The following is a 13,989-nucleotide window of genomic DNA, read 5'->3' as shown; positions in this document are numbered from 1 at the left end:
AAACAAGGCTCACATTTGCTTTAAGCGGTGTATCAAATGTATTCTAAGAAGTGAGAAAGTCCTCTGATCTTCTGGTTTCCTTGCCAACATTTCAGATGTTTCACAATCGGAAAGTAAGTTTGATCTTTAGTCAAGACATACCTCATGTGTAACTTCACCTGTTGGGGCTACAAGAGTGTTTTCTCTTGTATTGCCTGGTTAGACATATTTTCAGTGTGTGTGCGTTATGTTTGATTTATATTTTCCTGTTGCATCTTCCGATCTTCATTCCAGCAGCCTTTGCTCCTCAGCTGCCCACCACCTTTTCCCACTGTCAACCAGATATGTGGTGACAAAGTTGTGTGAAGCATTTTTCTGAATCTTTCAAAGCATTCTATTATTGAAATGAAGCTCAGACTTCAATCAGGGAGACTTTTTCCTCACTCGCTGCCTCATCAGCTGATTATGGGAGTTTCCAACGTAACCACCTTCTGGCACTTTCTCAATCAGCTAGTCATTGCATTCAAGCTCCTCTGCTGCTGTGAGCTGTCATATCGGTTTGAAACTCATCCACCTTGTTCACTTCCAGTTTTCACATCCAGGGCCCAGGTAGAGCTCATCAGGCACTTTAAATACTTATTAAATAAAACCAACAACTGTGGTGTCCAGTAAAGGAAACTCTCCGGTATGTGTTTTACTGTGTCAGTTTTTTGTAGTTTCACCATCTAGACATTCATTTACAATATCACAGATCATACCTTTCTTTAGACCATGGCATTTTTTCTTTCTCTGAGACAGGACAGAAAAATGTCTGTCTCAGAGGTTGAGGATGAGAGTAGGGTCAGCACTGGAATACCAATAACTGCCAGACTAGTGCTCAAATTTCTTGATAAAGGTGGCGAGGGGAGACCTGAATGTGATTTGAATCTGTGGTGGTGAAGAAGTTCTTCTGACAACAGGCATGACATATTTAATCATTTGGCAAAATTCCTGACATGTTTAGAGATGGTGTTGTGGTTTAACAGAAAGCATAAAATACATCTGTAGACAAACTGAAAGCTGAATCATGTCCATTTTTTGATAAATTTGGACAACATTATGTGCGAGATACTTATAGGGCGTGCTTTTAATGTTATTTGCCTCGTAACATTTACTGTTCACGTATCAACATCTGCCTTGTGAACATGTGGTGTACCCCAAGGCTCTATTCATGGTCCCATTATGTTCTGTACATTCTAGTCTCTGTAATGTACCGAAATCATTGTTATGCTGATGATAGACAGTTGTATTTCTCAACAAATTCCAATGATGACATGACACAAGCACAGGATAGCATAGCAAAACAAAGATTGTTTTCCTCCATGATCCAAACTTAATTTATGCATATGCGTGAAATTCTAAATCCACTGTCAAATGCAAGAAAATGACAAAATATTTAGTATATTTAGGCATTTTTATTGCATGACATCTTGACCACTGTCATCAGAAGAGACCACTGGCATTTTTCTGAACTGGGTATTCTGTTTATTTCATATCTCCTTGATTCTCCTTGTCTTCTGTCATTCTAATACAGAGTCTTCCCTCTCCTACACTGTTGTTCCACAAACAGCAGATCAAGTGGCCTTTGTGCTGCAGAAATGTCAAGCCTGTAGGAAAAGGGGAGAGGAAGGAGGACGTCTGGCCGGGCCAGGGGGTTAGTTTTTAATAATGGGTCCATCACTAAAGGTCTCGCGCGCGCACACACAAAATGTGCAGTAAACACCTACATGCCAGGGTTAGGGTTATCATCACATGGCACTAATACTGCTGGTTTCCACCCCCGCAAATTGCTTCCCGCTTGACTGTCTTGATAGACAGGCTTACAGTAATGGCCAGATGTACGTGTGTGTGTTTGCTTGTATCACTCATGCTGTGGAAAGATAAGTAAGTTTACAGGCACATTGTGGGGACCTGTCTTCCCTCTGCTAACGAAAAACATGTTCTCATAATAAATCATAACATTTTAGAATGTAGAATTGTTTTAAGGTTAAGGTGAGTGTCAACAATAGAAAAATGGTTGGAATTAGGGAACGTAATGTCCTCTGAAATGATGGAAACGTGAATGTGCCATGTTAGAGCAGGTGTTTCACACACATGGAATGGATTGAAGTTAAATGTCAGGCAAATACCAGAGCATGAACTTTCCCCCCAGATCCGGCGTGTGGCATATGTGTGTGTAACTGCACATGCATATTCCTTCCTGCCTACTGTGAGTTTCTAGGTGCCTTTAAAAACTGCAGCGAATATTTAGATAGGAAGACATGTAGGAGTCCTAATTTTGCTTGAAGCATACAATACAAGCCTGTGTGAATTTCAATTTCAGTTTCTCACACATGGGGAAAGGCAGTACCAATCAAGGCATTGTTGGAGCATCTAAAAGAACCCTGTCAGTCCAGAAATTGTCCCAGGAACAATGCCATCTTCCATGTTCCCATTTAATTTGCGTACAGTAATCCCTCATACGACACATTCTTTCAAATCCTTTTGTCAGTTTTTCTGTTTCTTTCATTTCTCTGGATGCAGTGATTAATCCGACCATAGAAACAGAAAATGCACTAATTGAAATGTTCAGTGTTTGATATGCACCAATCAGGCATAACATTATGACCACCTTCCTAATATTGTGTAGGTCTCCCTTGTGCCTCCAAAGCAGTTGTGACTCATCAGAGAATGGACATGGGCCTTCTGAGGGTGTCCTGTGGTGTCTGGCAACAGAATGTTGTTAGTGGGGGCCTTTAGGTCCTATGTGTTGACAGGAGGGGCCTCTGTGGATCATCCCACAGATACTTGATCAGTTTGGGGTCTAGTGAATTTGGAGGCCAGGTCAACACCTTGTGCTTTTTTGAGTTGTTCCTAAAGCGTTTTTGTGTGTGTGCCTGTGTCAGGCTGCAAAATGGAGGAAGATTTGCACCTCTGCTTTACATTCCCAGCTAAATTTAAGCTTCGTCAATTTCATTTGAAGTCTTGGGGGGTGTGTGGTTGCACCTGTGGATGATCTTTTACGGAATAAACTTCCCCTTTGTTTCCTATATATATTTTCCACAGTCAGACAAAAATATTCAGAGTCTCTAGGAGCAGTATTCTGAAATAATGACTTATTGCTATGGTTTCTATGACTGACATGGGCTTATGCATGCTGCTTACAACATAAACAGTGCAGCTTTTATCATGTTGGGTAAGAAACTTTTTATAATGTTAGCTAAGAAGATTTTCTTTCCTTGATAATGCACTTAACAGTCAGCCGCAAAGGGGGTTATACATTTATAAGTTACATTTTATTTGGAAATGAAAGCAACCACCAAGTAACCACCACTGAAGAATAGGGAGTCCCTGGTCACAGCTGACTGTAACAGACCTTTGATGAATTAATTGTTTATTGTGATTGATTATCTATCTCAAGCAAGTGCCAAGTCAATGAATGTTAATTTTCCCTTAAGGAAAAGAATTGAATCTGATGGCGGACTTGAAAATCAATCTAAGAGCCTAACATTGTATGGCTGTAATATAATGCAAAGTGAGTGCCTTTTAGAATTAATGGGCTAAGACGTGCACAACTACGGGTGTGGCGCATTCACACGTAAGCTTTATTCAACCCTCAGAGCCGCACTAATCAATATTTTTCCGCTAATGACGGTGGATAAAATGATCTGATGGGCAGCTCTATGGACTAAACATCACTTTGCTTTACATATAGTTCAAATTCACGTCTGATGGTTAAGAAGAAATTGTCGATTCATATGCTAAGAATGTTCAGAAGAGGAAATGCAACTAAAGAGGGCTGAGAGGGTGGGACAGGGTGCTAGCAGACCCTAATATTGGGTCTTAAACAGAGCAATAAAAACTGATTGGGAACCAGTTCAATTACAAACATAATTTGTCCCCAAGGGGCAATTACAGAGGCACTTTAAAAAATTAAAAAAAATCCTTTTAAACGTATTCGATAACTTTAAAGCGGAGTCCTTTTGCACCACTTCAAAATATGATGCACACTAAAGACGACCAAGGTGAGGTGGGGGGAAGAGCAGGATTAACTTTAATGTGTCTCAAATTATCTCCTGAGTGTCGTACACTTTCTTCAGAATTAAGAAGATTTGTGAAAGATTAGTGTTTTCATCGTGTAGTGCTAAAGCAGATGGTCCTAAACCCCATTCTCCTTTCATTAGTCTTTAATAAATTCCCTACCAGGAATTAAAATCCATGTCTCTGTATGGTTGTGTTACCAATTTTTGTTTAGAGCCCCTGGGTCCGTAGATGTAGTTTTCATGAAGCCTGCACCCCACGTGACCTTAAGGCCCTCTAGTCTCATTACTTTGGCTCTGTTACACAAACTATCTTCCCAAGCACGCACAAACAACTGCTCTGAGAGACTCTGACATCTGTGCGGTTCATCAATGTGTCTGGGACTACAATGCGTCCTCTGTGTCACAGACGAATGAGACAAATTCAGATTTTTGGAATGCTTCAGTAATGTACACTCACTGGTGTTTTAATCTTTTCATGAGATTTTGTTGACAATAGTTAAAACGTTAAAAATCAGCAGCTTTATCCTCTGCCCTGTCCGTCATCCTTTTACAGTCCGCCTGTCTTTTCTCTCCCTCATTATCTCCTTCCATCAATCTGTCACTCTTCTCTTTGGCCCGTCATCGTGTCTCTCTCCCTTCCTCCCTCCCTCCAGTTCTCTCTGTTCCTTGTCTCATTCGCTTGTCTTCCACCCTTACTCTTGGCACAAGTTGATCACAAAGTCCTCATCTCTTTGACTTACGGACACCCACACACTCACACACTCACGCACACACACACACACACACACACACTCGACAGCAGGTTACTCTGTGTCAGCGACTGTTCTCTGCTGAGAGCCTGTGGGCGATGTGATGATGTCGAGTTACTGTGGCGATTCTCGGTTGCCGCGGCGACGCTTTCGCGACAACCAAATGCAGCACACAACGCGCGGACACACACTCGCACGCAAACGCACACACACACACACAACACTACTCGGGGCTGTGGAGGGGGGACGGGATAAGGAACATGTCGGCGCCTTCGAGTACACACACAGGAGGTAGACGCAGACATGGAGGCTCTTGACTACACCTGTATGTACTCCTACATAAAAACAAGCCATCAAGTAGAGTAACCCTACTTAGCAAACACACTCTGACCCTCCTCAGGGTTTACATTAGAAATGGGAGTAACCCTTTTAGCGTTCTATCCACACAGATCCCACCAGAATAAGGAGGACAGAGAGGCAGTAGAAAGCAAACAACAAACACAATCAAGTAAATTCTTCAAATTAAATGAGTTTTGACATGGATACAAATAAATTTGCAGGTACAGATGTGTATGTGTATATGCTCATATGTTGCATCTGCATGCAGTATGCATGAGTGATTATGTGATTATTCTCCTGTGCTCAGTGTAAATGATGTCTGAAGTGTTGAGATGTCTCTTTTCTTGTTTCTGAGTACTAATATTGTGCACATTTTTAAAACGACTGCAGGCAGTTAGCAACCCATAGGCCGACTCTAACCTTCAAATACACAGATCAGGACAGAGGAGTGTCATTGCTGTGGGGTGGGGGTGCCTGGTCTGGTCTGGGTGACCACGAATGAATGCCAGGTCCAAAAATTTCCCTGCAGAACACTGACTTGTCACAAGATGGTCAGTGTTATTTACTTCTCCTGTCAGTGGTCATAATGTTGTGGCTGATCGGTGTATGTAATGGTGTAAATACTGAAGTGACCTTGTATGTACAGCATATAAAGGATTTGGGGTTAGCAGTTTAATAACCACTCTCTGCTCCAACAATAGAATTTTCATTGTGTCCATAAATGGAGCAGGTCACTAATCAGCCAATTCGATTTCACCTCTCATTGTGAATTACAAAGAATATGTGTTAGTGAGTAATTTTTGGGGCCAAATTACCCAAACGTAAGCAAAAATGACATGTGTCCTCAAAACCAGAGAAAGTACTTGACTTTGATTGAGGACTTGATGACTGGAATAGGAAAACACTCTTTAAAAAAAAGATAGGAACGGAGGAGGGCTCCTTCCTTCAGGATAGATATGCATCATAAAACAACGACTGTGGAATTGAAATACAGAGAACTGAAAATAAAAGGTGTGTAGAAATGGCTGTGACGGGCTGCAGCCCCCGTGACCTTAATCAAGCTACGCCAGTGCAGTGATAACTTTCTCCATGTGATTTAGACGTAATTATATATAGTGCTGGTTATTAAAGTGTGACTCTGCTTCTTAATAAAAACTGTGAAATCTTGTCTGTGCAGTCAGAACGTCACAGGTTTCTACACAACAATAGCTTGTTTGTCTTTAATGAATAATGATTGTTTTGAAGTCACGCCGTGTTACAGCGTTTGTTTTCTGGATCAATGATCATCAGCCTTTTTCAATTCTCTTTCTTTATGAATACCGGTCTGAAATAGGAACATTTCGCCGTGTCAATAAATCAGTCTGAACAAAGATGAATGCAAGAAAAATGCAGCATTATTTAAGAATAGAGACGGAGACTCCAGGGTAATTGAGATGAAAAGAAATACCTATAGAAAGAGCTGTCGCTAGTGATAAGAAAAGGGGACATAGAGAGTGATTAAAAAAAAACAACACAAAGGATTTTAATTTCATATGTGCTTCTTTGTGATGCAGGTACTGATTTGTGTTTACCAAGACAATCAGACTTACTTTTTAAAACCAGCGAGAAAGAAGGAATGAAAGAAAGTGGGAGGAAGCGAATAAAAGAGCCAGAGTAATAACACCAATCAGACAGCATTAGGAGAGCAGAGACCAGTAACTGCAGCCATGAAGTGTGATTCATCGACAGCTACAAAGACCTGACATACATCAACCACTTGTACCGTTCCCCCATCTCTCTGCCTGTCATCATTATTATCCCTTATTCCATAAATCACACAACTTTCTTTTGGTGCTCATTTTATTTTTTATTTTTAATCACACAGGTGACACACAAGCCTTGATCCTTCACGTCCACGTCTTTGTTCAGTCTCGACCTACAAAGGCAGGCGTGCATGCTCACACGCCCCCGCTAAAGCACGCCCACGCAGAAATCCATGCACTCTCTGGCCCTCCGGGCTTGACATTCACACGGCGCCGCAGCTCCGCCGCATAAGAGCTCCTTCCCGTGCCGCTCGCCCACCTGCTGCACGCCGCGCCACAACGCGGAGACGGAAAGCGCCTTTTCAACCTTTCTAAGTGAGATGCGCTTGAGTGCCACCTCTCTCTTCAAAATGCCCCCCTTGAGGATGCAGTTCTTTTCACATACGTAGACAAAATTGCCCTGTGCAAGCGGCAGACGGGTTGTTGAGCTTCTGACCTTTTAAATTCAAGTAATTTGGACGCATTTTTCTACCAGCTAAAGTAACACTACTTTGTGTCAGAGCTTTTTTTTTTTCCCTCAACAAAAGTACTCTAAATGCCACACAATAACATTTGGATAGGCTGTTTTCAGCTTTCACACACATGCACGTGTTACTTTATTTCGATCAGGTGAGATCAAGTAGGAGTGAACAGTGAACATTTACAGTAGAGACACCAAAGAGACTGTATCTGCGTGAGTCCCAGACGATGGAGGAAGTTAAGGACAGTTTAGACGCAGGTGGTGGTGGAGCAGCAGATGAAGGTTGTTGGCGGAGACTCCTCGGACAACCAGGAAATGATGGAGACGGGGAGGAGGAGAGCTGCACGATAGATGCTCTGAAGTGACAGATTTATAATCCAGGGTTTCACTTTCAGAATGAAGGGATTTTGAAAGCAGAAAGGAATGAGGTGTGAGGAAACAGAGCGTCAGGAAAGGCCCGAATTCACTATAGAGGAAAGGAAACAGAACGTACGGGGGGCTGATCTCCCTTACTGACCTCTTGTCTAAACTGCATTACCAGCACAGATATCTGTTTCACTGCACCAATTAGAAACCACAGTAACATACTTTAAAAGGGCTTCACTGATGCAAAGCTGTGACTACTATCATAATCCACATCATAATCTCCATCATCAAATATAACGATTGTTTGTTTTCAATTTTTGCCATATTTCCTATTTTGCACCCTCCACACAAGGTGGCATCCCCGTCCTATAAGCTGGTAGCACACGGCACACTGACTGCAACTGAATCTCATCCACGTCCCCTCGACACGTTGGCTAGTGAATGGCAGCTGCAGACGCACAGTTACATTTATTATGCAATAAATTCTAAGCAACAGTGAACGGTGAACTCTCCCTGGACCTTTGCTTGGAAACATGGCCACGTGCCCGACATACAACAATCTCGGTGACAGGCTGCGTTCAGTGCAGATGCTGCACAGCCAGCGAGCGTGGACGTTTGTGAGGTGTTCTTCATGCCTGATTTATAAACACGTCTGACCTGTCTGCACAACAGGAAACTCAAAGGTCTGCGATGTACACTTCGGCTCATCTTTTAGTTCTCGAAGGCCAACGGTTCTGTTTGCTGCTTAGGTCCGACATTTGTACTTTCTTACCAAGGTCCTACTCACACGTATTTCAGTAAGCTTCTTGTTTTTGTTAGCAATTCCTCATCGCTCAGTGCTGGTGCCCCTTTTTCTGTGCATGACTCAAAATTAACAGTAATCGGATTTGCACAGATTACAGCCTGACTGTAACTAAGCCTTTTGTTTTGGGCCTTGTTGTACATCTGTTCTAACTTTATAATTGTTTTAGTATTTAGCTCAACAGGCACTCCAAAAACTATAGTTGCAGCTTGTGCCAGTTCACAAAGCCCGGCAGACAAATCAGTGAAGCTGGTAAAGTGTTCAGCACCCTGAGTGACAAGAACATTGTTGAACCATTTCAGGTTTCTTTTTGTCTCTTTTCAGTAGTGGACGTTCATTGTGGGGGATGGCTGCTGTGCTTTTAAGCATTTGTTGCCCCTTGATTATTCTGATCGAGGCTTTCCTCCGGCCGCGTCTCAACAATGCTCAATTTCAAACTTTCATTTCTTTCACTGCATCCCTCCACCTCATCTCGTCCTCCACCTCTTCTCTCCATCTCCCCCGCGTCGCCCATTTTTTCTTCATTCATTGCTCCTCCCTGGTCCGTAAGAAAAACTCCTTCATGTTCTACTTGATTCCTCACCCCTGTCTTCTTTGCACATCCCAGTCCAGTCCTTAGCGTTCGCAGACTCTCACTAGCTTTGGTAAAGTAGCTCTCCAGCGCGGCCACGGGCCCCTTATCAGAGAACAGGCGGTCCAGGTACGCCTGAGCATACTGATCCGAGGTGATCAGGTCCAGGTTGACTGTAGACGACGTGGGGGACGACTTGATATCGGGGCCGGTGTCTCTCATTCTTCTCCCTGCCAAGTTCAACGTAATTCAGTTAAATCAGCCGAGACACGCAAAAGCGCCGTTACTGGCTAATTCGTTGCGCCCTACCTGTCTCTGCCTCCATGCCACACAGAGGGATGGTCACACTCTTTCCTGTCTCTCTGTCTGTCACATTGAGTCCCGTCATCGCACCCTCCTCTGGCAGCTCTCCAGAAGGGTCAGACGTTTCCAGGAGCCCCCCTCGACATTTCACGACACATATCGTATTAGACTTATAACGCCTAGAGTGAGGAGGTCAGGGGGGTGGATGGGGTGGTTGGCATGGACGAGGAAAAAACAGAAAATTTCAGAGTCTTTTATTCATTCATTTAGCTAAACATTAGAGGGATGTGGTTGAGACGCTGCCTGTTCTCAGACTCACTGATTCCAGCTTTCATGTTCTTCCAGTTAAACTCTCAAGCTCTGGATTATGTAAGGACTGCAGCTATTGCCTGTCTGCCTGGATATTTTTACTGCACGCAGAAAGTCTAAATGTAAGCTGAAAGTATGAGGCTACACTTCCCTGACAGTCTGATGAGTTTTTCTTTTTGTGTGTGTGTGTATGTTTCTGCTGTCATACTTGGAGCGAGCTGGAGAGCTCGTCTCCTAAACAGGCAGGCAGTCAGGCTCAGTGTGGCTGTAGATTCCTCTGTCAGTGTGCTTTATTAGGCTCCTGCTTCCACTGAAGTGCTGTGTGTTGGCTGTCTGACATGGTCTCGAAAAATCAGTGTTCGTACATGGGCTGTGTCTTGTGCATTACAGCGGGTCGTCCGCCGGCGCTGCCAAAAACTTTTCAAACAGAAAGCAGACGCCGGGGTGACAGTGTGAGGGGTTCCTGTAAATGCATGTTGCTGGTCACAAATGTTTATTCAGACTGTTGAAACCATCACCCCGGAGCTCTCACTGACTTTGGCTACGTGGAAAAGATGTCTTCAGCATGACTGGGGTCATCCTGATCAGATGCTCCAACTTTACTGAAAGATATCTGTGTTTGCATGCAACAAAAAAACGAGTCACACTAGAACTTTTTTTGACATGCACAAAGTATGAGGACCGCGTTTCAGATTTCTGCCTGGACTGCTAGTTGTCTTGCTACTTCCACGTTTCTGTCCCTCCTGAAAACTCCTACCTTACTCTACTTGGGGCAAACGCTCAGAAATAATATGTTTATTTCAACCAGAGAGAGCTTTTCCTGTTATTGAATGGATTTATCAGAGGTTTACACACTCGCTCTTTTCTAAATTCTGCCTGATCGGGGCGGTCTGGTCTGATTGAGATTATTACGTGAGCCGTTTTTCTTTCTGATTGGGCTATTATTATGATTATTAGCAGATTACTAGTCTCCCTGTGAATGTAGTCTGTGTTGAATTCACTTTTTTGGAAAACCTAAAGTATTTGAAACTAAGCCTTGGTTTGTATCTACCCCACACAGTCAAATGAGAATGTATTATATGTCCAACTTGCAGCCCACTTAGATCCAGTGAGGGCAACACAAGGACACCTTTAATGGGAAGAAACAAAAGAAATCTTCTCTCTAAGTCGACTGGTATACTTTACCTGTAAGCAGGTATGATCTGTGCCAGGTCTTCTTTGTACTGCTCCAGTGCTGCCCTTGCGGACAGGGGCTCAGCCTTGCCCTCTAGACCAGCCAGGTGCACCAACATCTGGGTGTGAAATGCTGCTCCGCTGGCCCAGTGCCTCAGAGACCTGGAGAAGTAGATAGCGTAAGGACAAAGCAGTGCTTCACGACCACTTACATCCTTTACTCTGGTGCAATTATACCATGCCTTCTATATTTCTTTTCTATACACTACTCTAAAATGTGATCTTGTCCTTTACTCCTACACTGTTCTGTGCTGTACTCTCTCACCTGGAGTCACAGTCTCCCCCCAGGAGACAGGTCTTTAGCTGGGTGAGGATCAGGCTGAGCTCAGCCTCAAGTCTGACTGAGTCCTGGATGAGTTTGCTTTTATCATTCAGGCTGATCCTGCATCGCTTCAGGTATTCCTCCATCATTTCCTGAAGCTCCCAGACTCTCTGCTGCAGAGAGACATTCAGGTATACGGTGATGCTCTAAAAGCTTGGTTCAGGTAACTGTTATAACTTAGGTCAAAAATATTAATCAGCTGATATTAATAAAATAACTTTGAAGGTTGAATACAGTCAGTATATATCTTTTAATACGTAGTTAATCTTCGTTAAGTTAAATTCTGCACATTAAACATCTACAGAGATATATTCTCTTCATACTACTTTCTTCAGTATTTTTTTCTTACCTGGGTTGAATGTGACCCCCCTGACTTCCCTTTTGCACTCGATGACGGTTTCGATGATGTGTAAGCCATGTCCATCACCACGGTTACCGCTAATCCCACCAGGCCTGCCAGACGCGGCTCATCCGAGAAGGCTGACAGTCGGCCAATCAGATCCCTCAGGTACGTGGGCGCCCTATTCCCAATGTCTCCCTGCAACTATGCGAACATTCATGGAAAGACAGAAAACAGCATTTGTTTCCTGTTCTCTGTCTCAATAAAATAAACATGTTAGGCCAGCAGTTTAACCTCCATTCTTTATGATCATTCATTCATCCATTCATCATATTGGTTCTTGCTGGTTAGGCATTAAGCGATTTGTAACCTCTTTACAATCACCAGCTGGACTCCACTTTTAAAACGTGCTTCTTTTCGTTTCAAGGCAACAATATCTTCCTGCTGCTCCTTTTCATCTCAGTCTGCACTTCACAGCTGAATGGATTTAAAGGGCACCAATGAGCAGCTCATCTGCTGTACCTGCTGCATGCTTTCTAGTTGCTTTGAGTCAAATTAGTGTTTCGTTGCATCATCATCGTCACTTACAAACACCAATTAGCCATGACATTTTGCCAACTCTGCAATCCAATGTTCTGCTGGGAAACTTTTGGACCTGGCATTTATGTGGCTGTTACTTAGACATGTACCATCCACCTTGATCAGACCCCCACCCTATAGCAATGACACTCCTTGATGGCAGCAGCCATCCCCAGCAGGATGCAGCCTGACACAGACACACACACAAAAAAAGGTTTAGGAACAACTAAAAAAAAAACATGAAAAACAGCACAAGGTGTTGACCTGGCCTCCAAATTCACTAGATCCCAAACTGATCAAGTATCTGTGGGATGATCCACTGAGGCCCCTCCCCTCAACCCATAGGACCCAAAGGCCCCCACTAACAACATTCTGTTTCCAGGTACCACAGGACACCCTCAGAAGGCCCATGTCCATTCTCTGATGAGTCACAACTGTTTTGGAGGCACAAGGGAGACCTGCACAATATTAGGAAGGTGGTCATAATGTTATGCCTGATTGGTGTATATCAAACACTGAACATTTCAATAAGTGCATTTTCTGTTTCTGTGGTCGGATTAATCACTGCATCCAGAGAAATAAAAGAAACAGAATGTTATGCCTGATCAGTGTATAGAAAGGTGTAAGGGACACCCCCTTGCCATGGGAGGTGTTCTTGGTTTGTAAAGTAATATCTACACAAATTCCAGGACCCATGTTTCCCAGAAGAACACTACAAAATGAGATCATCAGTGTTATTCACTTAACAGGTTGGCGGTTTTAATGTTGTGGCTGATGATCAGCGTATGCTTAAATCTCACTAACCTGGTGCAGCTGTTCCTGGAGGTGGGCCTGGGAGGCATCGTGATTGGCTAGCAGGAGAGGGTGGACGACTCCAAGCTCAGGTACGGCACCGCCTTCCAACATGGCATCGTAGAGGAGAGAACCAATCACATCCTTCACTTGAGAAAATTCTTCCTCTGATGAGAACAGCTGGCCCATGATGATGATGATCTGTTTTTTTATATTTGTGTGTGTTTACTGAAGAAGAAGAAGAAAAGAAGAAGAAAAAAACGAAACATTAAATTTACTAAACACAGTTAAGAAAGCACACATTATGGAATGAAAGGTTTTAACATGTGCTGCAAATGTCTGGAAAGTCTCAAAGACACAATTGCAACATATCTATTTGATTTATTATCATCAAGACGTGACATTTGTAAATTACCTCAAAAATAGCACCCTAACATTTGCCACTAACATTCCAGTCACTTCTAATCTCTCTCTCACTGCAGTGAGCAGTGTTTTGGACAGTCATGCCTCTTCTGTCTGTCCACTTCCCCTTTTCTTCCTCTGCCCCCGGCATGCTGCAGCAACGACGCTCACCAAGACAACACAGCGGCTCATTGCAGCCCAGCAGTAAACCTAGATCTCCCCCTAGCTGCACTGATCTGGAAGTTCACCTGCTCTGGATGAAGGACTGCAGCCTGTCAGCCTGAGTGAGCTCAACCTGGGACGGCTTTGCTGCTGCATGGAGGATTAAGGCCTCTGAGAATAGCTATTTAGCAACCTTTCTTATCTTAAAGTGATCATAGTGGAGCCCTCCTCTGTGAAAGGGGTCCTTGGGAATGAAAGTAATAGCTACAAACTCTTTGTGGCTGTGTTAAACATTGAAAATATAGGCCAAGGGCTTTCAGCTTTTTTTATTTAGCTAAATGGAACAGCGGCCTTGGTGGTGGTGTGATGTTGACTTTTTTTTTTACTTCATAAAATATGGGGCAAGGGGATTTGGGAT

The 13,989-nt window shown here is 43.3% G+C and overlaps 1 protein-coding gene across 1 annotated transcript; it reads right to left on the bottom strand.

Moving 5' to 3' along the window:
- Positions 1 to 7,422: 7,422 nt before the first annotated feature.
- On the bottom strand, positions 7,423 to 13,524 carry LOC311500344 (uncharacterized protein). The gene is made up of 7 exons (XM_084561687.1): positions 13,423 to 13,524; positions 13,020 to 13,235; positions 11,646 to 11,840; positions 11,240 to 11,409; positions 10,927 to 11,076; positions 9,439 to 9,611; positions 7,423 to 9,359 (listed from the first exon to the last, which is right to left on the bottom strand). The coding sequence occupies exons 2-7, from the start codon at positions 13,194 to 13,196 to the stop codon at positions 8,920 to 8,922; spliced, it is 1,305 nt and encodes a 434-aa protein (XP_084417813.1). The 5' UTR covers positions 13,197 to 13,235; positions 13,423 to 13,524; the 3' UTR covers positions 7,423 to 8,919.
- Between the last annotated feature and the right edge of the window lie 465 nt (positions 13,525 to 13,989).

This window comes from Chelon labrosus (genome assembly GCF_963514085.1).
Source record: "Chelon labrosus genome assembly, chromosome: 15".
Taxonomy (NCBI): Eukaryota; Metazoa; Chordata; class Actinopteri; order Mugiliformes; family Mugilidae; genus Chelon; species Chelon labrosus.
Note: the sequence above shows the minus strand (reverse complement) of the source record. Positions and strands in the feature narration are given on the sequence as shown.